This window comes from Oryx dammah, unplaced genomic scaffold (genome assembly GCF_014754425.2).
Source record: "Oryx dammah isolate SB20612 unplaced genomic scaffold, SCBI_Odam_1.1 HiC_scaffold_10, whole genome shotgun sequence".
Classification (NCBI taxonomy): Eukaryota; Metazoa; Chordata; class Mammalia; order Artiodactyla; family Bovidae; genus Oryx; species Oryx dammah.
In genome coordinates this window covers 75,900,120-75,927,962 of record NW_024070194.1, presented here as the reverse complement: position 1 = coordinate 75,927,962, position 27,843 = coordinate 75,900,120, and the positions used below count along the sequence as shown (strand labels likewise).

Sequence of the window (27,843 nt, the reverse complement as noted above, 5' to 3'; positions counted from 1 at the left end):
AATAAACCCCTGAAGCCAGGTGGCCTCTGTCCCAAGTGAATCGGGCTCTTCATTTTAAGACTGGCTTCAGGCTGTGGAAGTGAGTAGGGGGTGGGTGGGGGGAAGCCCAACAATGCACAAAATAGAAAGAAATAGCCTCAAACTCCTGAACCCAATCTCCATATTAAATTTAAAACAAAACTAGAAGTTGGGTTTTGGCAACAAATAAATAAATAAACCACTCAGGAAAGAAAGTAAATCCCCCAGGACAAGTTCAAGCGGAACGTCAGTACCCTTGGCTGGGTTTCTGCTCCGCAGCTGATGGTCAGATAGCAGATGTAGAAATCTCTAAAATAAACTCATTATTAGGCTCACTGCATCAATTCCTTACCACAGTAGCTATTCACCACCAAATATTTCTCTTTTCTGGGTCCATCTGAGATTCGTATTCATTTCAACCGATGTGTTTCTTTCTTTTATTCCATTGAGGGAGACTTAAAAATAGTCTTCTAAAAGCCCTTTTTCCCCCTTGCACAGACTTATTTACACGACTGTAGGCCTCTTGATATAATCAGATGAGTTGGCCAGGGCTAGAGGTGTTGTATGGGCTTCTACTTCTGATTTTCCTACCTCTTTTCTTCCTAAAATTCTTTTGGGATGGCAGGCCTGGCCAAGTAAGAACCAAGAAATTACTGTTTCCAAGACATGGACCCACACCCTCCTGGAGACAAGCTAGTACTGTTCAGATTCTCAAGGGGGCCCTGCTGTCCCCATCGTGAGTCAGAGTCCACCCACCTCTCTTCGGGCTCCGGCAGCAGCATTTCTGTCAACGAGGCTTGGCCTCTGTGGCTGCTGAAGGTTACTTGACCTCCATATGCCTTAGTTTCCTTGTCTGTACCATGGGAATAACAACATGGGTGTAGTACTTTTGTAGGACAGTACTCCACAGTGGTAGGGTTGTGCGGATTAAACGGGCTTCCCAGGTGGCGCTACTGGTAAAGAACCGCCTGCCACTGCAGAAGACCCCTGGGTCGGGAAGATCCCCTGGAGGAGGGCATGGCAACTGCTCCAGTATTTTTGCCTGGAGAATCCCATGGACAGAGGAGCCTGGTGGGCTACAGTCCATGGGGTCGCACAGAGTCAGACACGGCTGAAGCGACTTAGCATGCACAAGGATTAAATGAGATCATCCATGGGAAGCACTCAGCAAAGCGATGCGGACGCTTCCCCAGATTTGGTGGACGCTGGCTGGTGATGGCAGCAAGGGTGAAAATGACAGAGGAGACCAGTATAAAATAAGAATCAGGAGGTCTCGTTTTGAGAGCAGTTCTCCTTCTCTGCTGTTCACCTCAAGAATGTGAATTCTCCAGGCCAGTTTCTCTGCCTGAAATGTGGGGCTAGCTTTTGTAGAACAAGCAGCGATACCCGAACAGGAATGCTGTAAGGCTGAAAGCACTCATGGCGCTTTCCTGGAGCTGCCAGAGTTGTTTTGAGAGGGAGGGTCTGAGAGGGAGGGGTTATATATCTTCCTAGTCCTTTGTGTTCTTTCTTTGGCATTTGTCAAGGAAGAAGGGTTACATTATTGGGGGCCTAACCATTTGCTGCTCTGCGCTTTTGAGGAATCATTTCAACTCTCAGGGCTTCTCTTAGTCTCTGGGAAATAAACACAAACCCAAACTACCTGGTCACCGTAGCTCTCAAGCTCATTGGTCCTCTAACAGGGCCAACGAGTTAGAAGATTCTAGAAGATTCTCCTGAGTTCTGAAGATCAAGCCTTCTGTATTCTCAGTGTCGTTAGTTTATTGCCAGTTAGACTACGAATTGTGTTAGTTTCCCAGTGGAAAGTGCTTTTCAGTGCTAAAGAGTGTGTTTCTAATAAATGTTTGAACTTTCAAGAGGAAGAAAGAAACTGGTAATAGTGCAAAGGATTTTATCCTTTCCCAATTTTGGACGGAATTCTCAAACTTGGCACCTATTCTAGTCTCTTTTCTTGGATCTGACAAGGTTCAGCCAGAAGTTGGACTTGGGTCTTTTGGAAAAGTTCTTTTTCTTTTACTGTCTTGATTCATGGTATGGAAAAATCCAGAAGAAACAAATATACTAAAGATGCTTCAATGCTGTGTGTTGAAGACGCCAAAGAAAGGTAAGATCCAGCTCCATCAGCTTGGAAATCTACTGTGCTCCCTGCCACACCTTCAACTCGTCACACTGATTGTTGCTCAAGCCATTTTTATGAACAGATTCTTTGATGCTAGAGACATGTAAATAAGAGTAAGAGCAACAGGAAACGTAAAACTAATCTCCCTCCACCTCCTCCCATTCGAGAAGTCATGATTATGCTTGTTAAGTCTTTTTAATTGGGTGCCTATGAAATTTCACGTTCAAGATTAGATTTCTTCTTTTATTATCAGTACGAGGTTTCCACATTCCTAACTGGAGGAAAGGGTGGATCCTAAGGTTTTCGTGGGTTTTGTTTTGTGTGGGGTTTTTTGTTTGTTTGTTTGTGTTATTTTTAATTCAGTTGGAGCAGTGGCTAGAAATGAAAGGGGAAAAAGAAACCTCTAAGCTGATGAGATTTAGTCATCGATAATAGTTTTTGGAGTAAATTTGTATTTTGCTACTCATTGCCTGGCCAGGCAACAAATCTGTTTTGTTTGGATCCAAGCAGCAGTTTGGGGGGAGAAAGAATCATATTGACGGTAATAGCTTAAAACATGGAATTGTTTTGATTCCCAGCTTGGAGAAATTGCAGGGCACGTTTTGTTTAGGCAATCCCTTTGACTCCAGTCTGGATACAAACGGAATACCAAAACTGTCCAGCCTGTTCCCCCTTATCTCCTACCCAGAGACTGATCTTATTACCATAATTGCAGGCTTGCCTGGCTCTTGGCAGCTTCTCCAAGACCCTTAATAGCCTTGCAGACAATTGTTGCGGCTCAGTTGTTCTGTCTGCAGGCATGGGGGCTGGGACTACATAGGAGAAAGGTTGTGTCTTCAAAGGCTGGGCATCATGGAATCTCTGCTGGCTCAGGTCCATGCCACCCAGCTGTGCATGCCTTCCACTCTGTCCTGGTAGGATTGCGTGTGGGTCCTGGGCACTGTCCCTCTCCAACAGCCATCCCTCCAGCAAACAGCAGTGATACAAGATGAATGATGTAATTCTTCTTTTTGTCCTTTTGGGGGATTACTAAAAGTTCTATAGTTATTTATAAATATGCAAGGGATGCTTACAAGACTGGGGTGATGGTGGTGGCATGGAATCAAGCCAATGGTGCCCTCGTAGGTATCCCACACTAGAGAAGATGCTCTCAGCCTGCCACAGCCCAAGTGTACTGGGGTAGAAGACCACACCCTGGACCTCGTGTCTGGACCACACAAGGCCACAGCTAGGCCCACCATGAGTGAGGCAACCTCCTTTGAACGTCGAAGAGAGTAGAATTCAAACTTTTCCATTCCTGAGACAAAAGAAAGGGTCTGTTTGTCTCGGGGATTGGCATGACCCGGTGCAATTTGGCAGAGCATCTCAACAAGTCTCTCAGATGTCAAGTTAGGGCAAAGCTGGAAGAGCATCTGCCCAGTACATCTTGCGCTGATTACTCGGAGCGCATGTTTCTGATTCATTTGCACATAACTCGTCCAGGGGTTGTTGCAAGAGCCGGGTGATGGCCAGAGGAACCCAAGGAGTCTTTTATTATGTTTTTAAAACAAGTTTCTCTATGCTGATTGTCTCTCGGAGCCAAGAAGCTGCATTCTTTCAGCCCTGTGACTTCCAAACGAGGCTCCGTAAATCTAAGAGCGAGTTCTGACCTTGACTCTGGGGCTGTCTGCTCTGACCCTGAGGGTGGGTTAAGGAGGAGTCTGCGCTGGGTCCAGTTTTGGGATGAGTGAAACTCACAGCTGGAACAGCATGGAGGGTGTGCTCCCATCTCTACATGACCTGTGGCATCCAGCCCCTACCGGCATCAATGGGCTCTGGGCTCACCTGGTCATAGGAAGGGACAGGACCTAGGTGACTGACTTTTTTGAGAGACAGTTTGGCAAAGTTCATAAGAGTATAGGCTCTGGAGCTAGAATACCCATGGCTGCCAGTTACTAGCTGTGTGACCTTAGGCAGCTTGTTAACTTCTCTGTGTCCAGTTCTTCTGTCTGTAAGAAACTGTCTAGCCACTACTCTGAAATTTAACAGCTTGAAACAACAATCACTGGACTGCTCGGGGTGCTGTGGGTCGGGAATTTGAGCAGGGCTCAGCTGGGAGAGCTCGTCTCTGCTCTACGTGCTATCAGCTGGGGTGACCCAGTCGGCCTGGAAGATCCAAGATAGCTCCCCGCTCAACTGACGGGCCTCAGAGCTTTCCAGGACTTGGGGAGCCTTTGTTCTCTGCTGTATGGCTCCCTCATCACATGACGGTCATGTGCACAGTAGTCTAGGCTGGGCTTCCATACGCAAAGGTAGGAACTTTCTGAGAGAATGCAAATGGAAACTTCAATACCTCGTGTGGCTGGTCATGTTGACACACCTACCACACTCTACTGTGAGTCTTTGTGCCAGCCCAGACTGCAAGGGAGGGGCGTAAACCCCACCTCTTGGTGGGAGGTGCAGCACCCACAGACCAGAAGGGGAGGAGTGGCAAGGACATCCTTTCAGATCAGTAACCACGAGGGCCAATCAACAGAACCAACATTATGGAGACATTGTGAGGATTGAGTACATTAATATACGGGAAGCCTTTAAAGCAATGCCTGGTACATGGTTAGTTCTCAGTAAGTGTTCCGTTTATGAGTTGTTCTTGTGCCATTCATGGTACATGTTGACTCCTTGAATTAGACTTCCCAGAAATGTAGTCATCCGTAAATCAGGGGCCCCATGATACTCTGCTTCCTCCCAACGCAAGGCCCATGGGCGTCAGTCCCTCTGGGCGTCCCTGGAGGTTCTCCCCTCGTGTCACGGTGCAGCCTCCGCTTTCCCTCCCAAGGGAGGCGCGTTTCCCTCCGCTCTCTTAGACTTTCTCCCCAGGGTCACCCGGCGTGGAGGCTGATGACTCCTCCTTGACCCTGGCCTGTTTTGAATTCCTCAGGTCACCATAGAGGTGGTGGATGGTCCTGACTCTGAAGCAGAGAAAGATCAGCACCCGGAGAATAAACCCGGCTGGTCAGTGCCATCCCCCGACTGGCGGGCCTGGTGGCAGAGGTCCTTGGCCCTGCCGAGGGCCCAGGGCGGTGACCAAGACTACAAGTACGACGGCACCTCAGACGACAGCAACTTCCTCAGCCTCCCCGGCGGCTGGGACCGTCCGGCCCCGGGCCACCAGACATTTGAAACCAAAGAACAGCCAGAATATGGTGAGTTTACCACCCAGCAATATAAAATCAGTGCAGAGAATAAACAAGGACGATGAGGCCAGTGGACGTGGAGCCAAGCAAAACCCTGTTTACAGTGTGTGGCTTTGGGTCTTCAACAAGGCAGACCTCATACAGACTCTGTCCACCCCATCACAGAAGGCCCAAGAGGCCCCGCTCACCACATTTTTCTAGAAATACTATAATTTTAAAATAATGCCAATTATCCTCGGAAAGATTTTTTTTTTAAGTTAGGGATCTTTCAGGTCCTGCCTTTTTTTTTTTTTTTTTTTCCAAAAAAATGACGAAACCACTGAAATAACTTCCTCGAATAGTGTGTGAATGCTCAGTTGTGTCCAACTCTTCGAGACCACATGGACAGGAGCCCAGCAACCTCCTCTGTCCATAGCAATTTCCAGGCAAGAATACTGAAGTGGTTTGCCATTTCCTTCTCCGAACTTCCTCATGTATTTGACTGTAAAAACCCATAATGAAAATCCATTTAGTGAAAAAGATGTGCCCAGCTGTCTCCTTTGACCAGGCAACTATGTTATGTTTATCACCGGTAGTGAAGTGGCCCTTTGAAACCCTCATGGACATGTATGTCTCAAGCATATAAATTTCAAGACCCCGAGTTGGAACTTACAGTTTCCCATGGTTTTAGAGTAGGATAGGTGAGACAACAAACAATTTCTAAGTTCAATGGCTTAAAATAATCCACGTTCATTTCTCACTTAAGCTGGGATGGAAGACAGGGTCAGAGGAACGCAGCTCCACCCAGTCATTCGGGGACCCAGACTCCTTCCATCTTTAAGCCCCACCAACTGCGAGGGCCTGAGAATTACCCACTGGATGCTCTGCCTCTGGCTGGCAGACAAGTAGAAAGACAGAGCCTGGAAAAGGCACTCATGCTTTCAACCCCCTCAGCCTGGAGAAGACAAATCTGCCCAGATTCTATTGGCAAGACTTTGTCATATGATCCCATATAGATGCAAGGGAAGCTGGGAAATGTTTTCTGTGTGAACTAGATGAAGAGGAAACCGATTTGGAAAGCATCTGGCCAGTCTTCATGAAGAATCGGGCAGGGTGCCCCATGTTATGAGTATTTGATATCTTACAAATACATCCACCATGATGATGGCCTTGTGGTTCAGCCTCAGCAGACTCAGGAGCAGACGGTCTATGAGGATAACTTGTTTTGCACCATTTGCATTCTCACCCTTACCCCCATTTTCAGCAGAAAGGCCACTTGTATATTGGCAAGTCATTTCTGCCTGCTAATAGATGATCCTAAGCAATGTCTGAAAGAGTAGGACTTTGTTCCCAACCACGTCACTTAGTTGCAACTGACATTGAACACATCTTCTGCCCATCATTCTGCTAGGTACTGGAAATCCAAAAAAGATTAAGACATGGTCCTTCCCTGAAGAGCATCTCACCTGTCTTTGAAAGAAAGGAGAAAACTTAATGGATGGAGCGAAAGAGTGCCACAGTAGAGATACACAGTAAACGCTAGAGAAGCAGAAGGAGAGCTCCCAGACCCCACCCAACTGCTTATAAAACCTTCCCCTTTCCCAGAAGTCCAATTTCTTTTCCAAGAAGGATTGAGAACATTAGCCAGCCTTTCTGTAGCAGTTGCCTTCCACAGTCCCTCTTCATAGCAGCTCTCAAAAATTAGCTCATTTAATCAGCTCACTGAGGCAGAGACCCCACTTTACAAATGGGGAAACTGAAGCCTGCAGAAGTTAAGCAACTTTGACCTAAGATTCGTCTCAGACAATCTAGGTACAGAGTCTGTCCTCTTCACCACTGTGTTCTTCTGCCTCTCGGGGGTGGAGGGGGAAGCACGTCCTTTAGGGCAGTAAAGCGGGTCTGTGAAGGGACAGTTAGGTTGGAAGACAGGAATGGTAGTAGAAGTCCAGGGCTGAGCTGAGCTGTTGAACAAGAGAAATACCAAGGATCCCAGAGTGCTGGCCTGACCCTGCACAGAACTGCAGCTTAACCTGCCTGCCTAGCCCACGTGGAACATTGTCTCTCTGAGGGAGGCTCAGACCCTCAACATCAGAATCCATCCACTGCCTGTGAAAACGTAATGCCTATCCTGGGCCCAAGCCCCTTCCCTACATATCTCCAGGTATGGTCCCCAGGCCAGTAGATCAGCGTCCCCAGAGACCATAATAGAAACGCAGACTTTCAGACCCCACTCCAGGACTGTTTAATCTCAGACACGCTGGAAAAATGAAAGTGACAGGGTCGGTTGCTCAGTCATGTACGACCCTTTGCAACTACTATCCATGGGATTCTCCAGGCAAGAATACTGGAGTAGGCAGCCATTCCCTTCTCCAGGGGATCTTCCAACCCAGGAATCAAATCTGGGCCTCCTGCACTGCAGGCAGATTCTTTACTGTCTGAGCCACCAGGAAAGCTCCTGATCTGGAAGCGGGAGGCCCCACACACCAGTGTTTCTCAGTATGGTTGCCCATACTCATCTGGGCATTTATTTTTTTAAATCCCAATGCTTGGACTTCTCTCGAGATCAGTTAACTTGGAGTCTCTAGGGTGGGACCCGGGCATCAGGGATTTTTAAAGCTCCCCGAGTGACACCAGGGTACAGCCCAGATCGAGGGCCACTGCCATCCTTCCACTCAATGTGCAGGAGTGAGACCTGGAGTCTTTGTATGCTTCTTTCTTTTTTTAGTCAAGGTCAGCAGGTGACTCTCATGCTCATGGAAGTTTGATGATCACCACTTAGAAACCGTTTTTTCATCTAAAGTTTTTACACAATATATCCTGCTGAATTTATGAACATTAAGAACCCCCCCCTCCATTTCCATCTTGAGGGTAGAATTTGCCTCTGCTGGAGCAGTTACTGTGGCTGTCACAGCCATCTTCACCCCAGCTTTCTAGATCTACAATACCTGGGGAGGGGGGCGGTACCCTGTCTGCATCTTACAGCATCCCTGGGTCATAGAGAGTCTTCCATCGTGATGACTGTGAGGTCTCTTTTAGTAACACTGCCATCATTAAACTGTGGTTCAGTCATGTCTGACTCTTTGCAACCCCATGGACTGTAGCCTGCCAGGCTCCTCTGTCTATGGGATTTCCTAGGCAAGTATTCTTGCGGAGAGAATTCCATGAACAGACCATGGGGTCGCAAAGAGTCAGACATGAGTGAGCGACTAACAGATACACACACTCCCGCACTGCAGGCAAATTCTTTACTGTTTGAGCCACCAGGGAAGCCCCAGACTTCAGGATTCCTACTTTATAAAGAAAATCTGGTCCGTTTATGGAACCCCTAAAGCAGTGCTTCTCAGACCTTTCTGTGCACACAAATCACCTGGGCATCTTGGTAAATGCTGCGCCTGAAGCCACAGATGAAGAAAAGGGGCGGGCAACCTGGTGAAGCTGACGCTGCTGGTCCTCGGACCACGCTTTGAGAAGGAAGATTGTAAGTGTGTAGCTTACAAGCTACAGTCACTTGGTAGCATTTGCAATGTGGATGAATCATTACTGCTTCTCAGTATGGCTGAAGGGAATATACAGATTCCAGAATTCTTTACAGGATCAGATGAGCGAAGTCCCCTTTTATTTCAATCAGCAAGAAAGTATAGAGCAATTTCTAAGTGTTTATCCCTGTGTCGGGGCTGAGGAGGGAGGATACAAGGAGAGAACATTCAGCCCAGGAAGGTGAGGTTCATGCAGTGGGGAAGCAGCGCCCATCACTAGGCCTTTGGACTTGCTGCCCTGTCTGAGGCCAGCTACAGTTGCCATAGGAACTGGGCTTAGTGGAGGCTATCAATCGCAAATATTTGAAGTTAGGGTTTTTAATAACAATGCAAATGTCTGCAGCCAGAGTATTTCAGAAAATCCTTGGTGAAATAAGTAGAATGTAACAGCGTCTTTAGAATAAATTATAAAATACACAACAAAGTTCAGTTCAATCGCTCAGTCATGTGCAATTCTTAGCGACCCCATGAACTGCAGCATGCCAGGCCTCCCTGTCCATCACCGACTCCCGGAGTCCACCCAAACCCATGTCCATTGAGTCGGTGATGCCACCCAACCATCTCATCCTCTGTCACTCCCTTCTCCTCTTGCCCTCAATCTTTCCCAGTATCAGGGTCTTTTCAAATGAGTCAACTCTTCACATCAGGTGGCCAAAGTATTGGAGTTTCAGCTTTAGCATCAGTCCTTCCAATAAACACCCAGGACTGATCTCCTCTAGAATGGACTGGTTGGATCTCCTTGCAGTCCAGGAGACTCACAAGAGTCTTCTCCAACACCACAGTTCAAAAGCATCAATTCTTCAGTGTTCAGCTTTCTTTATAGTTCAACTCTCACATCCATACATGACCACAGGAAAAACAACAAAAAATAGACCTAATTTTTGATGGTGGAAGCATGTAATGACCATGAGTCAGCTCACCTTTGGCCTCTGTGTGTTTGAGATACTTAAGTTGTCACCCAGGGCAAAGAAAGGGTCCAAATAAGTATCTTTCTGTCAAATAATAGTATACCATCCCTAAGATTGCTCTAAGTAACCTGATAATACAATCAGATGAACACAGTGAAGTGTAATCTGGGCTGGCAGTTGATTCTTTGCAATTCTCTGACAGATTGTGGTCCTGTTTTAATAGATTTCACGGTGATTTTTTTGGAAAGGTTTTTCTTTGTCTTGTTGAATTATAGCCACATAATGGGAATCTTGGTCTTCTCTGGTGGCTCAGATGGTAAAGAATCCACCTGCAGTGCCAAAGACCTGGGCTTAATCCCTGGCTTGAGAAGATCCCCTGGAGAAAGGAATGGCTACCCACTCCAGTATTCTTGCCTGGAGAATTCCATGGGCAGAGGAGCCTAGAGGGCTACAGCCCATGGGGTTGCCAAGAGTCAGACATGACTGAGCCACCAAGCACACAGATACAATAGATGTCTTAAGGAAGGGCTGTTTGGGCCAGAATCAAAGCTCCTGGAATATCAGGATATAGAGCAGAATATGGCCAAAGCAGGCAGATCTCAGATCTCATCCCAGCCCTGCCAAGTTTGAGCTGTGTGACCTTAATCAAGCACCTTAACCTCTCTGAGCCTCAGTGTCCTTATCCATAAAAGGTGTTTCCACCTACCTTGCAGGGTTATTACAGCGGTTCAATCAGGGTGTTTAGACAGAGCCGCTGGTTAAGGCAGGGCTTCAATAATTGGCAGTCACAATCGTCTAGCTAGGATTAATGGTGGAGGTTTGCCAGTGGCTGAGCCAAGACTCAAGTCACTTCAGTTGCCCAAATACTGTAACTGGACCACAGAACTCGAGTGCCCTGAAAGTATATAATGACCACTTTACAATTTCAAATGACACCCTGGAAGCCCAGCTCCCAGCCCACTGCCCTGTGGATTGTTCTCTGCCCTCACTCAGCTCTTTGATGTCACAGACAGGGCTGCCACAGCCTCACATAAACTTTCACAGGGACTATTCTGCTGTCTTTGTTGCCATCCTTGTAATTACTGCTGCTCAAGTTCATCTTCTGCTCTCAGCGATGCTCTCTGGTAGGTAAGCCAATGAAAATAGGCTTATTTTATTATAGCAGAAAGGAAGACTGCCCTCGGAGTGTTGTTGCCTCCCCTACATCAGAAATTCCCTTTCTGTCCTTCAAATACATTAAACAATAGAAATCCCTGGGAGGAGAGACTTGGCTGGGATGCTCCTCCAGGGCTGTGTGCTCTAGACACTTCTGGCAAGTGGACTGACATGCCTATTTTTGTTTCACTTCCTTGCTAGGCCAATAGGAATGATCAGCCATGTGGGGATATCAATGTTCTATGTCTAACTTTGGGGGCCCAGTGTAAAGAAGTGTTTGGAAAATAAATGGCTTTGGTAGCTTTTTTTTTTTTTTTTAAAGCCATGGAGAAATCCATTTACTGAAGTAATAAATCCTTCTTGGTTCCAGAGTCTCCAAGCCATTCAGAAAGCATTCATAGGAAAGTTTGTTCTGGTGTATTTGTGACAGCTTTTGCTACTTTATTGTTTTCTTTTAAGAATTAAAAATAGTATATTTATTTTTTGGCTCTGTTGGGTCTTAGCTGCCCTGTGGCATGTGGGATCTTAGTTCCCTGACCAGGGATCAAACCCACATTCCCTGCATTGACAGGTGGATTCTTAACCACTGCACTACCAGGGAAGTTCCAGTTCTTGCTACTTTAGAAACTGCTCAACAGTTCAAAAAAAAACAAATCCATTTGCAATGCAGGAGATGCAGGTTTGACCCCTGTGTCAGGAAGATCCCCTGGAGAAGGAATTGGCAATCGACTCCAGTATTCTTGCCTGGGAAATCCCGTGGACAGAGGAGCCCGGCAGGATACAGTCCATAGGGTCGCAAAAGAGTTGGACACGACTGAGCGACTAAACAACAGCAATCTAAAACTTACTGGCTTAAAAGCGCAAATGTCTCTGAGAGAGTCTACAGGCTGTCTGCACCGTTGTTCTGCTCTGGGCTGACTTGGCTGGGGCTGTGTGCTCCAGCATGGCCTCATTCCCAGTGATGGGGTCCCTGCTGGCCAGCTGGGGTGCAGGGACCGGTGGGCCTCTCCCCCTCTGGCCCCACGCCTTCCGGGCTCATCCAGGCTCTTCACGTGGCGGTGGAAGAGTTCCCTCAGGGACAACGCAAGCCCTGAGGCACCGGCACTTTTCTAGCCTCTGCGTTGCATCATGTTTGCTGTTTTTTCAGGGGCCAGAGCAAGTCACGGAGAAGGCAGTGGCACCCCACTCCAGCACTCTTGCCTGGCAAATCCCATGGATGGAGGAGCCTGGTAGGCTGCAGTCCATGGGGTCACTAGGAATCGGACACGACTGAGCAGCTTCATTTTCACTTTTCACTTTCACGTGTTGGAGAAGGAAATGGCAACCCACTCCAGTGTTCTTGCCTGGAGAATCCCAGGGACCAGGGAGCCTGGTGGGCTGCCGCCTATGGGGTCACACAGAGTCACACACGACTGAAGCGACGCAGCAGCAGCAGCAGCAGAGCAAGTCAGTGGCCCAGGGCTGGGGTGGGTATGAAAGGGGGTGGGTACACGGAGAATTATGGAATCATCTTTCACATAATTTGATACAGTACTAACATTCAATAATTTAGATTTTTAAAAAACCAACATAAGAAATTACCTCAGGCAGAGATTCCAAGATGGTATGTTTAATGCTAAAATCTCAACATTCAGAGACAATATTCCCCCAAGCTAGCTCTCCCTCTTATTATACCAGGGAGGATGTACTGCCAGAGAATTCTGGGTGGTTGAGGCCCCTTTGCTTCTGCTGAGCCAAGCGGGATACCTCTTGGTATCAATCACCTGGATCGTGTCTTAGGCTGAGACCCACCCCACAGGGGACAGCAACTCTTCCTCCATGAATTAATAAGCCTTCTCTGACTTACCCACTGCCCCCTTTTTATGAGTCTGAAGACAGTATCATCTTGACTGGTGACTTTTTGTGGTGGTGAGTGTTCCTTTTAACAAGTCAGACCCCAGGAAGAGTCACACGGGAGGTGCCGAGTGTGTTCCTCCGTGCGTGTAACACATGGATACACCCACCGACAGGAGTGTGAGCATGTGATTGTTTCAGGCATGTCCTTTGTGTTCTTGGTGAGTTACCAAGAGGCCTGAGAGGTGGCAGCCCCGGCCCCGTGCTCAGCGATCTCTCGGGTTCCACTGCACTGATACTCAGGTGGAGATGGAAAGATGGAGGCGGCCAGGGTGGGAGGGGAAGTAGACCCGCCTCCCTCGCACGAGGCAGGAGTTTCAAACATCTGCTTGGCCATGTGGTTGGAAAATCATGTCTTAGAAGGAAATCAAAATTTGGAAAAACCCCTTTGGGGGAGTCAGGAGAAAGGGATGGGGCCCCCGGGGGCAGGTGAGGTGTGGCTGGACTCTCAACCGTGGGTTAGGGGAAAGGATTAGGACTGCCCCCACGACTCTAACAATGGGCTAAAGTCAGTGGCCCTGGGTTTGCCTGAGAGTGAACACACTGTAAACAACAGCCTGGGAGTCTGGCACGGGTCCCGCAGTTCAGGTAGAAACATGTGTGGACCGCATTCTTGCCAGGCCTACGTAATGACAATCACCGAGACCTGTTCCGAGCAGAGCAGACCCCTGCCCTGCAAGGCCAATGACTGCGGCTGTGTGCTTGGCACTAGCAGAGGCCCCAAGGCTGGAGGAAGATTTGGATAAAGCGGGAAAAAGTAGTTCAGAGGGAGATGCTGCAGAGTCAGGCTTTCGAGCAAAAGCCGTTAGCACTAGGGCCCACGCTTTGCTTTCTCTTCCCCTTCCCCTTGAGTGGGTCACCCACGCACTCCAGGACTTAGTTTCTTTACTCTTAAAAAGAGGAAATCAGGTGAATCCCCTGGTGGTCCAGTGGTTAAGACTCCAGGCTTCCAAGGCAGGGAGTGTGGATTTGGGGCCTGCTCAGGGAACTAAAATCCCGCATGCTAAGCAGTGTGGCCAAAAAAATTTTTTCTAATTTTTTTTAAATTAAAAAATAAAAAGAGCAAGTTAGTCTAGATAACATACCAACCTCTCTCATGGCCCTCAAGCCCCCAGTCTGGTTCATTTCTCCTTTTTCTTTATCCCTCACTGATTTCTGATACACTGTATAATTGAGTCATTTTTGTGTATGTCTTTTTTATTATTGTCTGACTCTTCTCACAAAACTATTAGTACCACAGGGCAGAGATCCTTGCAAGTTTTATTTAATGATATATCTCATATACCCAGAATTGGGCCTGGCACATAATAGAATATTTGTTGGATGGATGTTGAGTGATAACCTCAAAGAACCATCTAGCTCTACCATTATGTATCAGTTATCTGGGCTTCCCTGGTGGCTTAGCTGGTAAAAAATCTGCCTGCAATGAGGGAGACCTGGGTTCAATCCCTGGGTTGGGAAGTTCCCCTGGAGGGGAGAATGGCAACCTGCTCCAGTATCCCCATGGGCAGAGGAACCTGGCGGGCTACAGTCCATGGTGTCGCAAGAGAGTCAGACCACGACTAAGCACACATCAGTTATCTACTGCTGCATAACAACCATTCCAAACTTGGTGACTCAGACATCAGCACTGTATTATTTCTCGCAACTCTGTGACTCAGAACTTCAGGCAGGGCTCCACTGGGCAGCTCCTCTACTGCCAACGGCATCAGCTGCATTTAGCTGTCCCCTGAGAAGTGCCTGGAAGGTCCAAGAAGGCTTTATTCCCATGTGGAGTGTTTTGGGGCCCTTCATGTGACTCCTCTCGGTGCATGTGAAGGAACTGATGGCTGTCATTTTGGAAAATCTTTATCATATTACTGCATGGTCCCATGCTCTGTGGATGTGTGCATTTTCAATAAGCACTTACTAGGTATCTTCTGGGCTTCCCTGGTGGCTCAACGGTAAAGAATCCACCTGCAATGCGGGAGACCTGGGTTTGGTCCCTGGGTTGGCAAGATCCCCTGGAGAAGGGAAAGGCTACCCACCCCAGTATTCTGGCCTGGAGAATTCCATGGACTGTATCGTCCATGGGGTGGCAAAGAGTCAGACACACCTGAGCGGCTTTCACTTTCAGACATCTTCTGGGCTTCCCCAGGCGCTCAGTGGTAAAGAATCTGCATGCAGCGCAGGAACCACGGGAGACTTGGATTTGATCCCTGGGTCAGGAAGATCCCTTGGAGGAGGGCACGGCAACCCACTCCAGTATTCTTCCCATGGACAGAGGAGCCTGGCGGGCTACAGTCCACAGGGTCTCCAAGAGTCAGATTTGACTGAGTATGCACGCACGCAGGCATCTTCTAGGGGTCAGAACCTCAGAGAGAGGCCCTGCACCATGAAGCTAATCTCTGAAATGAGCACTGGGGCCATAACTTTTCACCTCTGGCTGGCACCTGGTCCCCTCCAACAGTGGGGATGCTGCAAGTGGGCAGTTGGCAGGCAGCCGGATGGGGGCTGTGAGGGCTCTTTGGGCAAGGCTGGTGACCATCTGCCTGCTCCCTTCCAGATTCCACAGACGGTGAGGGCGACTGGAGCCTCTGGTCTGTTTGCAGTGTCACCTGCGGGAATGGCAACCAGAGGCGGACCAGGTCTTGTGGCTATGCGTGTACTGCGACCGAGTCTAGGACGTGTGGCCGTCCCAACTGCCCAGGTGGGTGCACTCAGGGGTGTGGCTACGTTCCCCGAGAAGCTTTTCCTTTTTGTTCTATTTTCCATTTTGTTATACAATTTCCAAGTGTTATACTCCATTTACAGTTATAACAAAATATTGGCTACATTCCACATGCTGTATAATACATCTCTGTAGCTTATACCCAAGAGTTTGTGTACCCCACCAACATCCCAGCCCTATGGCACCCCTCCTCACCCTCCCCACTGCTCACCACTAGTTTGTTCTTTGTCTCTGTGAGTCTGGGTAAGGTTGTAGCTTCTATTTAAAAACTTATAGAAATTGACTGTTTACAAGACAACCATTTTCCTAATGGGAATTCTGACCAGACTGGGACAAGAGACAATGAGCTTAGAGGATGAAAAGATGGATTTTCTGAGCCTGATATGCGGTTGCAGGAAACATGACCTAGAAGACAGTGCTCCCATGTACTTAATTTAAGGCGTGATTCTGGTTAACTTGGTCCTTTGGTGTGGAATTGGTTGGTACCTTAAAGAGACACATGAAGATGGATGTTCATGGGCTAATAAGGAAGCCAGGATCAGAGGCTTAAAGGCCACCCAAAGAAAAACCGTGCATTAGCCTGAGAGTTGCTGAAAGTTCCAGAGGGAGCAAATTGGGGCACCTTGGCATTTAATTATCGCTTTAAACTGCGTTGTCCATGTTTTTTAAAACTTAACTAATAATTGCAAACTTAGTGAGAGGTCATATTGGAGTAGAAAACAATTGTGACTGTAGTAGTATTGCCAAACCGCTGTCTAGTCTTGTTTCTGTATGGCCCACACGTTTTTAAAGGGCTGTGAAGAGAGAGGAGGAGGAGGAAGGATACGCAACCCAGTCCGAAGGTGAAATGAATTTATTTACAAAATGTAAATAGATGCATGGACATAGAAAACAAACTTACGGTTGCCAACAAGGAAATGAGTGAGGAAGGGGTAAATTAGGAGTTCAGGATTAACAGATATATCCTACTATATATAAAATAAACAACAAGGACCTACTGTATAGCACAGGGAATTATACTATTATATTTTGTAATAACCTATAATGGAAAAGAATATGAAAAAGAATATATACGATATACATATGATACCAAATATATATTCCTATCATTTTATATACATATATATATATATATCACTTTGCTGTACACCTGAAACTAATGCAACATTGTAAATCAACTATACTTCAATTTTTAAAAGACCATATGTAGCCTGCTGCTGCTGCTGCTGCTGCTAAGTCTCTTCAGTCGTGTCCGACTCTGTGCGACCCCATAGACGGCAGCCCACCAGGCTCCCCCGTCCCTGGGATTCTCCAGGCAAGAACACTGGAGTGGGCTGCCATTTCCTTCTCCAATGCATGAAAGTGAAAAGTGAAAGTGAAGTGCTCAGTCGTGTCTGACTCTTAGCGACCCCATGGACTGCAGCCCACCAGGCTCCTCCATCCATGGGATTTTCCAGGCAAGAGTACTGGAGTGGGCCTACAAAGCCTAAAATACTTACTTTCTGACACTTTACCTAAGAGTTTATGTTCCCTACAGACAGGTAGAAAACCAGCCTCTTCCAAGAAATCACACTTTCCAAACGGTTTCCTCTGAAAGAAATTTCAGAAACAGAACATTTGATTCCCCACACCCCAGACTTCCTTTTTCTACCCCTAGAAACTTTGTTCTCAAACCACAAGGCTGAGATTTAGAAGAAAAATGTGGAGGAGCAAAGGGTTTTCCGCGGAGAGAGACGATCAGTTTGGGCATGCGTGTGGTAACAGACGGGCGTACGCAGAAGACGGGGCTGATGTGTGAGAAAAGGCAGTTCCGGACCCCGTCAGCCGTGCGGATGGATTTCCGAAAGTGCTTGATCAATTCCCATCAAGAGGTTTGCCCTGATCTTTCCCATACTCATCACAATGAAACAGAGGTAGAAGTCTGGTGGGATGGGTAGAAATAAACCAACAAATAACCAGAAGGAAGAAGAGGAGGAAGGCAGGAAGAAAGTGAAGAGGAGAGGGAAAAGAAGATGAAGACAAGATGAAGCAAAAGAAAATGAAGGTAAAGATTGGGAAGATGAGGAAGAAAAAAGATGATACGGAAGGTCATGAAGAGTAGAACTTTTTGAGTATTTCAGCATCAAGCAAACTTCTAAGGTCTTTGCATGTGTTATTTCGTCTAATCCCAACAGTAATGTCATGAACTAAGTACTGATGATGCTGTTCATTTGGCAGCTGTGGAAACTGGGACGCATGGGCTAATTTGTCTAGAGTCACACAAGAAGCAAGTGGTCCAGCTGGGATTTGAATGCAGGCAGTCTGATTCCAGAATCCATGTTCTTAACGATTAAATTCTTCCACCACCACTAGGGTGAAAGGTACTGCGCTCAGGCACACGTGAATACAGACAGCATTTCATGTCAGGGCTTGGCAGCTTGCCTGTTGCTTTCTCCTCCAGAGTTGGCATGCAGACACAAAACAGTGGACCCAGCTAACTTGATAGCAGATATCATCTCTCCTCCCATTTTAAATGTTTTCTCTCACTGCTGAAAGCAGCATGGCCAGCAGCCCTGTTCATACATTCCCTTCTCGTCTGCCCTGGCTTCCATCCTTTCTGCCTTTCTGTTCCTGACTCCCCCAGCTTTGCAGGGCTCCCTTGAACATGAAGGATCTTCTTTTGCACCATCTCTTTCCTTTCCTGATGTCTTGATTCTCAGCCTCATTGGAAAGACTTAAGGGCCAGGCAGTCTCCCTGATGACACTGTAAAAATCTGTCCCCTAGGCTGACCGTACAAATAAGCTCGAAGGGCCTCACATAAAATCAGAGAGCTCCTTAAACGAAATCAACTCACACCTAGCAGGACAGCCAAAGTTCTCCAACAAAGAGCCCACATTCCACTGTTCCTTCCTCTCCTGACTGCTTCCACTTGCAGGAGATTCCCGTTTGCAAAGGAAGCCTGGGTAGGGATGGTCATTTGAGTAGGGGAGGGAGCCAGGAAACGTGAGGCAAACTAGGTTCAGTTGCTCAGAGCAAGTAATGACAAACCCAGCATATTCTTTTTTTAACATTGAATTTTTTTGTTTTTAACTTTTTAATATTTATTTTATTCAAGTATAGTTGAATTACAATGTTGTATGGCAAAGTGATTCAGTTATACATACATATATATACATATTTATACTACATTCTTTTTCATATTATTTTCCATTACGGTTTAATCATAGGGTATTGGATATAGTTCCCTGTGCTATACAGTAGAACCTTGTTGTTTATCCATTCTATATATAATCGTTTACATCTGTTAATCCCAAACTCCCAATCCATCCCTCCTCCAGCTTATTCTTTTTGCAGCATCATCAGTGGTGCTGAAAGTCCCAACATACAAGAAATGGGTCTTTTACCTCAGAATGAGCTAGATAAATATTCAAGGAGAAAATGTCAGCCAACGCTTACTGCTTCTTACGCTAAGTGCTTTCTTTATGCATAACTCATTTAATTCATTCAAGGCTCTGAGGAGGGTTGTTGGTTCTCCCCGCTTATGGATGTGAAAACCAAATCACCCAGAGGTTCTGGGGCTTACCCAAGTCACTCACTTGAACCCCAGTGAGTCAGTCCTTAAGACCAGTGTTAACCACTAGACAAGTTGTTAACACTGGACTTCCCTGGTGGCACAGTGGATAAGAATTTGCCTGCCAATGCAGGGGACGTGGGTTTGATTCCTAGGTCGAGAAGATTCCCTGGGGAAGGAAATGGCAATCCGCTCCAGTGTTGTTGCCTGGGAAATCCCATGGGGAGAGGAGTTTGGCAGGCTACAATCCATGGGGCTTCAAAAGAGTCGCACACAAGTTAGTGACTAAACAACACACAACACCAACACACTCTCCAGTCTCTGGCTCACTTTGCCAGCCTGACACCTCCAGACAAATATACATCCTGACGTGTGTCCAGCACCACCCAAAACCCCACTCTTGGGACCAGGGAATGAGCTCCTTAGGACATTCAGGCACATTTGGATCTGATTTCATGCCGCAAATGGTATCTGGGGTTTTAATATATTTTATGCTCTATACCTGCTTTTTACTGTTTCCTCTGTTGGCAAGTTTCTGCCCATGAGTAGTAATGAGTACAAAAAAGGCTTTGTTCATGTGTATTTGTTTTTTTATTTGCCAGTGGGGCTGGGGCGGGGGCAGGGGGGTAACTTTTTCCATATAACTAGAGAAAAAAGAGCTCCTGTCTGTGTCTAGGAATTGAAGACACCTTCAGGACAGCTGCCACCGAAGTGAGTCTGCTTGCGGGAAGTGAAGAGTTTAATGCCACCAAACTGTTCGAAGTCGGTATGAAGAGTTTTCTTTTCATTTTTCATCCAAATATTGATTTAGTGTCTTAGAGATTCCTTTTGCCTTTGCCATGCCATCCTTGGACCCATTTAAGCATTGCGTCTTCCTCTTATGGGGTCCAGTGCTGTCGGCCTTTTTCTTGCTTGCCAAATATACACCAAGCAAAAGGGAGCCTCCTGCAGTGACAGACGGAGACCAGCAGCCTTGCTGCACCCGCCCCGGCATGCGGGTGGGACCGCCCTGCCCCTGGCATGGGGCTCACCCATCATGGGGCCTCAGGCCTCATGGAATCTCTTCTCGCAGCCCTCACCAAGTGTCCCCAACGAAATAAAGAAGTGATGATGTCAGTTTCCCAGCAGAGGGCCACAGGGAGGAAAGAAGAGAAAGGGCACTTCCTCAACGTTTTGCCTTTCCCATCCCAATCCCGCCCCCGCCCCCCACCACGTGAGTTTTCTGTAAACCTTTGTAACACCCTGCTACTCCTCTGGTAGAAAGTGCCAGAGCAAGTACAATAAACATGGGCCAGACAGAGTTAAAAGTGTCTACTCAGCAAGGGGAAATCCTGCTATATAAAAATAGCTGCATGTGCTTCTGGACGTGATTTTATATTGCAGAAAGGTAAGATTCCTTCTGCCCCATTTCTCATTTGCACCCACTTCTGCTCTCCTCAGCCAAACTGGAATCAGTTTGGAAATTCTGTTGCCCAGGACTTCCATCACAGTCCTTCATGTACACCCAGCTGCCACTAGCAGAAGCCTTCTGCAAACACAGTGCATTTAATCCCCAAAATTTAAAGGTTGTGGGTGTTTTGCATAAAATAGTCAAGCAGCAAGGCAGGCTTTTGGGGCAGAGAACAACTCTGTCTTCCCCCATTTCCTGCCCCACAGGCAGGCAGCTGCTTTGCCCTTTCACAGGGGTTGAGACCAGGTGCCCCTCCCCAGGCAGCTCAGGACACACCGGATGAGAAGGGATGGCATGTCAGGCAGGTTCCGGGCAGGAACAGACACAGTTCACGCTCAAATCAGGTGACAGAGGAGCATTTGATGAGGATCTGCTGGCAAAGGTGTGAGCAGGTGGATGGAAACCAAGAAGGGCTTGTACAGCACTCTGTGACTGGCGACAGTGGGGAGCCCGCACCACCCGCTGGACGGAAGGGACTAGGGGAAGGGTCCCAGAACCACTGGGTGGAGTGGACACACTCCTGACTCCCAGGATGTAGCCAGCTTGTTAACAGGGAGGGAGGAGCCTCAGGGACAGCACCCTTACCTCACCCCTTCTTCCTTCTGCCACTCGACCTGGTCCTTCCATCGGCGTACCCCAGTTAGAAACTAGGGCTCAGGGAGTCCACAAATCAGACCCATGCAGGGCAGCCTTCCAGGGCAAGGAAAAGGGAGATGAGGAGACAGAAGGACAAATGGAATATGCCCAGCAGGGGTGAGAAAAGCTTAACTAGCATAAGGTCAAATGTCTTAACTGACTCTTGCCTCAGTTTTCTGATCTGAAAAATGGTCTAAGGTAATGGTGTATGGGCTTCCCTGGTGGCCCAGATGGTAAAGAGTCTGCCTGCAATGCAGGAAACCTGGGCTTGATCCTGGGCCAGTAAGGTCCCCTGGAGGAGGGCATGGCAACCCACTCCAGTATTCTTGCCTGGAGAATTCCATGGACAGAGGAACCTGGTAGGCTACGGTCCATAGGGTTGCAAAGAGTTGGACGTGACTAAGCGGCTAACACTTTCATACTTTAATGGTGCCTACCTCCTAGATCTATTGTAGAGTTGAATGAGTTGATACTCATAAAGCACTGAAAACATTCACACTGAATACTCCGTGTAAGTCTGATTAAAAAAAATAATAAATCAATGGATGCAAGTCCTGTATGTACTTGACTTTTGATGCCCTTATGCCCTGGAGGGAAAGTGCAAAGCTGTTTTCTGGAGCCTCTGTGAATCTTGTTTCTGAAAACCCTGCCCTCTGAGGAGGACCCTCACTGGCTCTGCAGACCTGCACTTCCCAGGAAACGCTTCCATTCCTTGCAGCGGCGCACTCGGGAGCTCGCCGGGGTGGAGTCCCAGAGTCTGGCACCTTCCTGCAGGTGGTGTTCCCCACCCTGTTCTGTGTATGGTCTGCTTGCCTTCTGGTTTAACCCTCCTGGGACTTTCTTGAGATGGGTGCTGTTTTTATCCCCAGCATTTTATTTAGAGATGGGAAAACTGAAGCCCACCGAGGTAGCATGCCTTGCACAAGGTCACGGAGCTACTAAGTACTTGAGCCGGGATTTGACCCAGGCAGTCTGACACATGCGCCCACACATGCCATCTGAGGCCAGGCCTTTCCCATGCTCCTGAGAGGTGCCCCAGATCTCTCTTCCTCATTTCCCTCAAGCTGCAATCCTGACCGCTCGATTTTCACTCTTGACACCACCAGCCTCCCAGGACCCAGATCAGTGGTGGGCAGTCACTTCTGACACCTCCCTCCCTCCCCCCAAGCCTTCCAAGTTCTGGCAGCCCCACCTTCCCGACTATTCCTGATCCCACCCTCCATACCTGCCAAGCATCTCGCTGGGACTCTTACAATTGGCTTTGAAGAGCTTGCTGTCGTTCAAAAACCATCCGTGCTTCCCTAGTGCCCTCTGAATGAGCCTAAACCACACTGAAGACCCCCAGGTCCTGACACCAGTGATCTCCCTTCTGTACATCCTCTGCTCCAGGGAAACAACGTGTTCCCTGCCCTCAGACTCTCTCTGCTTAACCATGGGCCGCACAGTTACCGCCAACCTGGCTGGCCTTCCTCTCTGCTCTTGGACGAAGTCTGGGTCCAGTCCAGCCCTCTGAGATGGGATTGGACACTCAAAACCCTCCCTGGGGGAGCCTCCCGCCTGCAAGGGACAAAGGCATGGGAGCAAGAGGAGGCGGGGAGAGCTTTCAGATGGAGGGGCAGACCTGACCCCTGCCAAGGGAGGGAAGGAAGGAGAGAGGGCTGGGAGCAAGGGCCTCCGGGAAGCTGGAGAAAGTCTCACCTACACCCATGAGGAAGCCAGCAAAGGCTGCCTCACCCGGGAGTCCCCCCTCATGCAGCACCCTAGCGGCTGACCACGAGCAGCCTCAAGGGAGCACAAGCTGGATGTGAACCCCAGGGCAGGTGCACGACACCGGGCAGCAAAGCACCCCTGAGGCCTTCTTGCAGGAGCTCTGAGCGAGACAGCTGTGGCCACCCCTCCAAGCCTCCGGGCCAGCCCAGGGCCGCTCACCCCTGGATGCACCCCCTGACTTGCCCTGATAGAAAATGACATTTTTTAACACCGGTGGGATATTTTTGCTTTTGCTCCCCACCACACACCCCTGCATTCCACCATGGAGGGTTTCCTGAGATACGTTTCATCCAACCCAGTGCAGCTTTCTGAGCCAGATGCTTCAGGAAACCTGCCCACGCCACATCCTTACCCCGCAGCAGCCCCTGGGGGTCTCTGCCGGGGGCCTGTTCTGGCCCCCAGAGCCCACCAGCCCATAAATGCACAGTCATCCAGAAGTCCAGGAGCAGCCCCCAGTCAGTGACTGATACCCAGGCCCCTGCCAAATAAAAATACCTCTCTTCAAAGACTGTATTCCAAGGATTATTTAGTGCAAAGGGCAAGGGGCCTGTTCGCAATAGAGAACACTGCACCTAGAGGCCTGCAAGCCTCTCAAGAGTTAGGGCTAAAGAGTTTTCTTTGACAGAGGAGTAAATAAAGCTGGAAGAACCCTGTAGGGGACATGAGATGGAAGAGTGTCAGAATCACACAGGACATGAGCGAATGTTCTACTGGGAGACCAACCTCTTTTCGGGAGGCACCCCTAAAGAAAGGCTGTATTCTGGCCCAGGCTGAGGGCAGGCCCAAGTTCAGGGACTTGAAAGAAGGAGAGGATATTCACTAAAGTTTATCTGAGATACATTTTGCTCTAATTGATCGGTGGGGATGAGCAGTTTAGCTAATCATTTATCAGGCAAAGAAAGGGAATCTGGAGCATCTACATCTGGGTTTTGTTTTGTTTTGTTTCTATTTGGCTGCACGGGGTCTTGGTTGCAGCATGTGGGATGTTTAATCGTGGCACGCAGGGTCTCGTTCCCTGACCGGGGCTCAAACCTGGGTCCCCTGCTTTGGGAGTGCCAAGTCTTAACCACTGGACCACCAGGGAAGCCCCTGTGTCTGGTTTTGTCATAGGAAAACACAGGGGCAGCGGTGAGACTTACCATGTTCTGTGGGGAAGAGGGTTCTTACAGTAAGTGGTTTTCCAAAATGTGCAAAAGTGGGGAGATTTCTTAACCTTGGCTGTTTTGCAGGATCACGGACCTTGGGTAAAGGTCCACCCTGACTCTGAAGGGGTTTCCCAGGTCCTGGGAAAAGATGCTCCAGTCTCTCCAGTGGTTACGTGTTTGATCCACACTCCACACTGCCCACCTCCTTCCCTGTCCCGCCTCCCTTCTCTGCTGGTGTTTCCCAGAATCACCTCCCAAAGAACTGTCTCCATTGCATCGTTGTCTCAGGTTTTGGGAAAACACAGACTGACACATTAACCAGCCCAGAAGCCCTAAACTCTGACGACTGAATGACCCAGAGTGAACACCCACAGGGACAGGATCAGGCAGGGAAGGTGACAGACCGGGGACCTCCTGCCTTGACCAAGAAGTAGCCGCTTGTCCCCTATTCACAGGACCACTTGTTCCCATGGGAACAATGTGGGACCAGCATCAGTATATCTTTTGTTTTTTCAAATGGAACAGGGAATCTACAGGAATAAATAGAATCAACTAATTCTTAAATATTGGCAATTAATTCATTATTTTTAAATACTGTAACGGCCAAACATGACACACCTCTGATGACAAGTTCTGGCTATAAGGCTACAGGTCAGTGGCCTTGGGCCAAATGTTGAATTCTCTAAAACCAGGGTCCACCAGCCTCTTCTTTAAGGCATCTTTCATGGAGATTTGCATATAATGATTGTTACTGTTTGCTGCCTATGGTTAAGAGGTTCAGTTCAGTTCAGTCACTCAGTTGTATCCGACTCTTTGCGACCCCATGAATCGCAGCACGCCAGGCCTCCCTGTCCATCACCAACTCCTGGAGTTCACTCAGACTCACGTCCATCGAGTCAGTGATGCCATCCAGCCATCTCATCCTTGTCGTCCCCTTCTCCTCCTGCCCCCAATCCCTCCCAGCATCAGAGTCTTTTCCAATGAGTCGACTCTTCGCATGAGGTGGCCAAAGTATTGGAGTTTCAGCTTTAGCATCATTCCTTCCAAAGAAATCCCAGGACTGATCTCCAAGTCAATGAGTGGTAGAATAAAACTTAGTCTTACAAATATTACTTTGAGGTATATTCTATCACTCATTGCTTATTTAAAGAGAAGATTCAAAATGGATCTCTGAATTATTGTTCATTTAGTTATGAGTGATAGATAATGGGCTTATGGTTATTCAGGAAACCATAGAAAATACACCTTTTTTTGTAGATGCCTACTAAAACTTGTTATTGTTCAGTCACTAAACCATGTCCAACTCTTGGGACCCCATGGTCTACAGCAGGTCAGGCTCCTCTGTCCACCATCTCCTGGAATTTCCATTGAGTCAGTGATTTTGTCTAACCATCTCATCCTCTGTCACCCCCTTCTCCTCCTGCCCTCAATCTTTCCCGGCATCAGGGGCTTTTCCAATGAGTTGTTTCTTCGCATCAGGTAGCCAAAGTATTGGAGCTTCAGCATCAGTCCTGCCGATGAATATTCAGGGTTGATTTCCTTTAGCATTGACTAGTTTGGGAATAATAATATTATATGTTTCCAAAAGAAAATTTTAATGAGGGTAATATAACGATGATTGAGTCTAGGTGATGGCATCTAGGCAGTCATTGTATATTTTCTCTCCTATGTATCTGAAAATTTTTTCATAATATAAAGTAAGGAATTGGTGGTGCAGAGAACTTTGTGGACAAAGAAATTCCCAAGTTCAAGGACAGTGAGTGTGTTCACCACACCAGGGACTGCCACCCGGGAATGGAGAGGTTGACTTTAAAGTCATCCTGCTCCCAGTTTTGCACCTGATGAGAAGTTTCTCTGTGGCCTTTTTCAGACACGGACAGCTGTGAGCGCTGGATGAGTTGCAAAAGCGAGTTCCTAAAGAAATACATGCACAAGGTGATCAACGACCTGCCCAGCTGCCCCTGCTCCTACCCCACCGAGGTGGCCTACAGCACAGCTGACATTTTCGACCGCATCAAGCGCAAGGACTTCCGCTGGAAGGACGCCAGCGGGCCCAAGGAGAAGCTGGAGATCTATAAACCCACAGCCCGGTATTGCATTCGCTCCATGTTGTCCCTGGAGAGCACCACGCTGGCTGCCCAGCACTGTTGCTACGGCGACAACATGCAGCTTATCACCAGGGGCAAAGGGGCGGGGACGCCCAACCTCATCAGCACTGAGTTCTCAGCGGAGCTCCACTACAAAGTGGACATCCTGCCGTGGGTCATCTGCAAGGGCGACTGGAGCAGGTATAACGAGGCTCGGCCTCCCAACAACGGACAGAAGTGCACGGAGAGCCCCTCCGACGAAGATTACATCAAGCAGTTTCAAGAGGCCAGGGAGTATTAAAGAGACGCCGCCTCTGGTGTTCCCGACACAAACGCCCCACGCTGATTGCAGCCCGCGGAGAGCCGCTCTCGCCAGCTTACATGTACAGGTGTATATACCACGCGAGCATTTGTCGTAAGTTACACGAGGGCTTGCGCCAGGCCCTCGCAACTGCCATCTGAAGCCACCGTTGCCATCTTCAATGTCAACGGTCCCCTTGGAACTCTTCCGAGGAAGGGACGTTCTCAGGAGGATGTGAAGAAAGAAGCCGGAAGAAGAACCTGGAAGTTGTGGTGGGTGGAATTCAACTCACCTCGGATTCAATGGTTCCGAGAGAAGCAATGGGGCAAAGAGACTGAAATTGTAAACGTGATAAGCAGTTTTATGTATAACTTATTTAATATGAATGTGATTTATGCATAACCTTTTCTCTGGAGTTGTCATCCCGAAATTATTTAATCACTTCCGTGAGAGTTCAGAAAGAGGCTTAGGGAGGTGGAAGAGAAAGGGAATTTTCCAGGAATGACTTCTTTAAAAATGAGAAATGCAATAGAAGGATATCAGCATAAGAAAACCTGAAACCAAAGGTGAGTTAGCCAGTGAGGTACTTCGCTTAAGTCTCAGCTGCCAAAATGCCCTTCCCTCAGACTGGTAGGGGGTAGAGGGGGAAGCAGATGGATATTTTAAGAGCAAATCTGAGGCCTAGTTTTAAGTAAGGTTTAAAATAAAGGATAATATTAGCACAATGCTGTAATTCTACTAAAAGACCCCAGAATGGTAGAATTTCTGCTCATGCCTTAATAGGTTCAGAAGGCTACAGGAAGATCAGACTTAAAAACAAGGAGTAGCACTTTTCCAAAGAAAACTGCAAAATAAATGGAGAAAGAACATGAACTTCATTTCATCTATTTTATTTTCATACCATCTTAACAATTTTTTTCTCCACCAATATATTTCCAGTAAATAAATATAAAAATGAGGAAGGGAACTCATCTAGAAAATCCTAATTTTTTATGTTTTAAGAAAGGAAAAAATACATTATTTTTGTAAAGTATTTATTGAGTCACTGAGTCTTGTGCATCAAGCAATTATAATATTGGCCTGGTTCTGTAGGGTGGAACTTAGGACAAATAAAGAGTTGGTTCTTATGTAGTCTTTACTTGCAAAACTCCAGGAAAAGAGATTATATAATAAAATCATAATAAAATGTGTTACCTGCAGTAAATGTGTTACCTGCAAATATTTATGATACGAATTCCATAAATAGCCATGGTAAAACAGGGTTTCAAGGCAGGGGAGAGGAAGGTTCAAAACAGGCGGGAATAAAAGCCTCATTGATTGATGTAATGGTGAGTGGTGTGAGTCAGCATCTTTGGCACCAAGAACATCAACCCAGTCCCCAGGAGACTGAAGCTCATTGACACACGTGCAAA

The 27,843-nt window shown here is 47.7% G+C and overlaps 1 protein-coding gene across 1 annotated transcript in view; it reads left to right on the top strand.

Annotated features, from left to right (window-relative positions):
* The window catches only part of ISM1 (isthmin 1), an 89,941-nt gene extending 62,311 nt beyond the window's left edge, over window positions 1–27,630 (top strand). The window contains exons 3-6 of the mRNA XM_040248291.1: window positions 5,055–5,319; window positions 15,327–15,470; window positions 19,719–19,808; window positions 25,914–27,630. Coding sequence (XP_040104225.1) covers window positions 5,055–5,319; window positions 15,327–15,470; window positions 19,719–19,808; window positions 25,914–26,431 — 1,017 coding nt within the window. The 3' untranslated portion in view covers window positions 26,432–27,630. The remainder of the gene's footprint in view (window positions 1–5,054; window positions 5,320–15,326; window positions 15,471–19,718; window positions 19,809–25,913) is intronic.
* The last annotated feature ends 213 nt before the right edge of the window (window positions 27,631–27,843 follow it).